Source organism: Rattus norvegicus, chromosome 3 (genome assembly GCF_036323735.1).
Source record: "Rattus norvegicus strain BN/NHsdMcwi chromosome 3, GRCr8, whole genome shotgun sequence".
Lineage (NCBI taxonomy): Eukaryota > Metazoa > Chordata > Mammalia > Rodentia > Muridae > Rattus > Rattus norvegicus.
This window is the reverse complement of record NC_086021.1, coordinates 4,003,164-4,007,961: the sequence shown is the minus strand read 5'-3', so window position 1 is coordinate 4,007,961 and position 4,798 is coordinate 4,003,164. Positions and strand designations below refer to the sequence as shown.

The following is a 4,798-nucleotide window of genomic DNA, read 5'->3' as shown; positions in this document are numbered from 1 at the left end:
GCCACATAGTGGACCAAAGTCACATAATGGCAGAGGAGTGATAAGAGCAGAGAGAGAGTAAAACTCAAAGTGTGAAGGAAAATGTGGTTAAAACTAAGATAGAAGGGAGAAAAAGAAGATGGTGCACTTAGAAAAGTGGTCAGATTTTAAAAAGCTGCCATAAGTTGTTAAGCTCTGAGTACATATAAAAATTATAATGGTAAAGTGGAAGGGAATTCCTGGGAAGAGGTAAGGGAGGGTCAGAGTGTGGTGGGGACAGGGGAGGATTCTGAAAAGAATCCTTTTGAAGATCTGAAGAACTATGTGACACAAACAATTAAAGTGCCCTGTAATTTACAGGTAAATTCCATCCTTACCTGCATCCAGTATTCTGTCTACCCATATTTCAAAAATAAAATTACCTCATCTATTTCATCCTGTTTTGCTGCATTTGATCTAATAAATTCCTTGTAACCAGAAGTGCTGTTAATTTTAAAGACATTTAAAATATGACTGGTCGATATCGGGTTTATCATTAGTTTATCCCGACTTTGGAAGCAGGTCCAGGAGCTAATTTTTTTTTTGCTCTTTGCAAAGAATCCATAATTCATGATCGCCATTGACCTCAATACAAGGTACTTAATCCTGTCAAATTCCAGCTTTGTTTGAATAAAAATGGCCCTCCTCTAATTGTGGGTTTGATAAAGCTAATTTTGGGGGGCTATCCAGTGGCCTGCCTTGGAGAGAGAGCCTACCAATATTTCTGATATGGAGAATGGCTTAAAGATAACCAAAGGAACGATAGGAGCTGGGAAAATAACCACCAAGGATGATGGTGAATCAGAAACCAAAGACTTTTTCAGAAAAATAAAATGCATGAAAAGAGCTACATGGGCAGACTGTGACTCGAGTCATCAGAATATTTGGGTGGGGACTTTACTTTGGGCCTCCACGAGGCTACATGAGAAGCTAAAACCTAGATGCTGGAAGTTTCTAAGCGTAACTAGGGAAGGAACTGGACTGAGAGGGCTTCTATGACGTAAGCAGAGCCTGAATGATGTCACAGAGCACTGGGCGGAGGTTGCGCTTCTCTTCCACTTGCGGGCGCTAGACTCCCCTGAAGGTGTGTTCACTATCTTCGCAGCGGGGTGTGAAAGCCAGTTCAGCTCCTGAACCCCACAATTGTTCAACAGCCTTTTGATGCCTGACCGGTTTCAGAAGACAGAATCTGGGCGACTAGGACATTTTCTCTCGGTAAATACATTTATGAAGATAACTGGGACCCTTGTAGCCCAGAAAGCTAAAAGTTTTCCCTCGTACAGCGAGTAACCGTCTGTTCTGATGTCTTCCATGTTTGAGAGGTCGGCGGATGGTCTAGGCTAGTCAGTCTCCGGAGTTTATCATCCTTTGCTAACAATATCTAATTCATAATTCTACTAAAATGCCAAAGCTCCTCTCTGTGCCTGTGCATTTTAGGAGATAATATTTCTTTGGGTTTTTTTTTTTTTGGTTCCTTTGTTTTTTTGTTTTTTTGTTTTTTTTTTTTTCGGAGCTGAGGACCGAACCCAGGGCCTTGTGCTTGCTAGGCAACTGCTCTACCACTGAGCTAAATCCCAAACCCAGGAGATATTATTTCTAAGTGGCTGTTGTTGCCTACACAAAAGGCTCTTGTTGCGGTCGAAGATGCAACAGCTTCGCGGAATAAACCTGGGTCTGGGTCAGGATGCACAATACAGAAAGCCAGTGGACTGGTGTGCTGTGTCTCTGGGCAGATACTTGTGGATGTTGCCACATAGTTCATAGTTAGAGGGTAGAAGAGGGGTGTGGCCATCCTTCTGGCTCCTTTGCTATCCTTTCTCTGTTCTGCTTGCTTAAATTGGGGGACGGGATACTTAATCCCACACTGACCTAGACATTCAAGGAGAGGTTCCTCAGCAGAGGTAAAGTGCCTCGGGCTGAAGAAATGTGTCTGAATATCTTATTCTGAGCTGTAGAGTACCATTTGTTCATTTCCCTTTGAACTTTACATTTTGATTTTTGAAGCAGGGTTTTTCTGTGGGTAGCTTTGGCTATCCTGGAACTAACTCTGTAGACCAGGCTGGCCTTGATGTCACAGAGGTCTGCCTCCCTCTGCCTCTTGAATGCTGGAAGTAAAGGTGTGCTCCACCATTGCCCAGCCCTCCTACAAACTTCTGATTATGACAGAATAAGATTCAGATGCTCAAACCTGTCTACCATCACCTTCCTCACCTGCTCCAAAGTTCTCTTAGACAAGAGCCTTGGTCCAGTGCCCTCCCCCACCCCACCCCCATTGTTCTTGCAGGCACTCACATGACAGCGGCAACAGCATTGCGTCTGGTTTAAGCAGGCGAGCTCTTCAAACCCAGGCCACGGGCAAGTGTGAAGCCTGAACACAGAACGGTAGCCACAAGACAGTGGACCAGGATGCCGTGGCCTACCACACGAGGTCTACAGCCATGAAGAAGAGGATGTGTCTGAGGAGGATGAGCACACCATCCTTCCAGGAGCGGAGGAGGAGGAGGCCTTCTCCCCAGGCCCTGGGGAACATTGTGGGCTGCAGAATTTCTCATGGATGGAAGGAAGGCGATGAGCCCGTCACCCAATGGAAGGCCGTCGTTCTAGATCAACTGCCAACAAATCCCTCTCTCTATCTGGTCAAGTATGATGGAATTGATTGTGTCTACGGACTGGAACTTCACAGTGATGAGAGGATTTTAAAGCTTAAGGTCTTGACTCCCAAAGTAGTGTTTCCTCAAGTGAAAGATGCCCATCCTGCCAGTGCCATGGTTGGCCGAGCTGTGGAGCATAAATTTGAGGGCAAACATGGTTCTAAGGATAACTGGAGGGGGGTGGTCCCATCCCAGGTGCCGATCATGAAGGACTGGTTTTACATCACCTACGAGAAAGATACAGTCCTATACATCTACCAGCTCTTGGATGATTATGCAGAAGGTAACCTCAGTATCATTTCAGAGAATCCTCCAGCAGAGGTGAAGTCTGACGTTGACAGCGACATCTTAACCGGTCAATGTGTGCAGTTCACCAGAAGCAACGGGTCCAAACAGATCGACAAAGTCATTTACCAAGTTCTAGCCAAGCCTTCTGTGTAGTTCACCAAGTTTGATGGCGACATCCACATCTACATCTATAATCTGGTGGAAAAGATCCGTTAAGGTGAAATGCACAAAGTGAGGGGGACATAGATGGGTAATTTATAGGATTGGGGGAAAATGTATGTTTTTCTGTGTTTCAGATACCCAAGGGCCTTTGACAACCCCAGTATCTTTTCCAGTTGAATTTGTTTTGCTCTAAAAATTAAAATGTGCGATGTGATGTGTTGTGTGTGAACACTTTGGTGGAGGAGACGGACTGTGGTGGATGGAACATGGAGAGGAAGCCGGAAAGGTCAAGGCTGTGAACAGTAAGTCTAATGTCACATAGACTAAAACAAACAGGACTGAGCTGGTCTGGTCTTTAGGGAGAGAAAAGAAGTGGAGATGAGGCTTAGAGGAGCAGGGATGGCATGGGGGAAAAAGATGGATGTTTAGGAAGCAGTGGAGAGGGGCCAGAAATAGATAGACTCTCTGAGGTGAAGTTTGAGGAAGAAACAGACAGTTGGGGAAAGAGTGGCAGGTAACAGGGAGGTGGTCTTGGAACTCAAGGGGAAACCCAATAAACTGATCCAAGCAGACTGAGAATCAGAGAAGTTCGGGGATTGTTTGACTAACGAAACCTAATGAAACCTGTTTCTCATCTGTAGATGTATTATTTTTAATTATGTGGGTGGGGGAAGGGCATGAATAAAGGAGACCACAGAGACAAGAGTAGTCAGGTCCCCTTGAGCTTGAATTAAAGGTCGTTGGGAGCCTTTGGACATGAGCTCAAAGAACAAATCCAAGTCCTCTTTCAAAGCAGACAAGCTCTTAATCCATTGGTCATCTCTCCGGGCCCCTAAAGTCATCTTTTTAAATAAATCCCACCTTCACATACAGAGAAGAGACCAGGATGAGGGTAAGAAAGATTAAATTGATGGTGATGTTGAAGAAAGACTAAAGAACACATGAGGGAGTAGAGGACACTGAGGGACGAAGGAATTCCAATATGGAGTTCTCAAAAAGTGAAGCAGGAGACCAGGAAGAAGAGAAAGTGTCTAGAATGAGTTGAACTTGGGCCGCATCCATATTGGTCTCTTTGGATCCTTAAAGAACAGCCAAGACATCACTACAGAAGGTGGATGTGAGGTGGAGGCTCCCACGGAGGACATTTTGACGAGGATAACTCAGGAGTAGTGAATGCCAAACTAAGTTTATATCTATCGATTCCTGAAAGTATCATAAAGCCCATTATTTTGTATGATCAGTAAAAAGTAATTTAAAAGGGAAGATGAGGATGCCGTGAGCTTCTCTCAGGTGTTACGTGGATCCTGTGTTTAGCTTCCCTGAGCACGTTAGACTCTGTTGCATCCTGTAATATTTTTTGAGGTCTCTTCTCAGTGCCCCTTGATGACCACAAAGAGCTCCTGCACTGGCTTGACCAGCCTGGCTCTCCTTCGACTGGATGGCTTCCTACACACCTGTGGGCCCTGTTACCCTATCTAGCCCCAGGAAGTTCCCGTCTTTTACTCACATGTGAACTCATCCTCAGAAACTCTTGATGGTGCCTCCAGTGCATAGGTGCTGAGCTCTTTCCTATGCCATTTGCCGTGACTTTAAAATGCTTTGCGGTTCCTTACCATGTAGCTCTCTCCTCCTGAGAAGCCCCTGTGCACTCCATGGGGTCTCCCTGAGCCACATCTACA

General features: G+C 45.3%; 1 protein-coding gene across 1 annotated transcript; it reads left to right on the top strand.

The window, feature by feature from the left end:
• Positions 1-1,086: 1,086 nt before the first annotated feature.
• On the top strand, positions 1,087-3,174 carry LOC134486229 (Y-linked testis-specific protein 1-like). Its single transcript, XM_063285151.1, has 2 exons — positions 1,087-1,233; positions 2,303-3,174. The coding sequence occupies exon 2, from the start codon at positions 2,457-2,459 to the stop codon at positions 3,108-3,110; it is 654 nt and encodes a 217-aa protein (XP_063141221.1). The 5' UTR covers positions 1,087-1,233; positions 2,303-2,456; the 3' UTR covers positions 3,111-3,174.
• Positions 3,175-4,798: the final 1,624 nt, after the last annotated feature.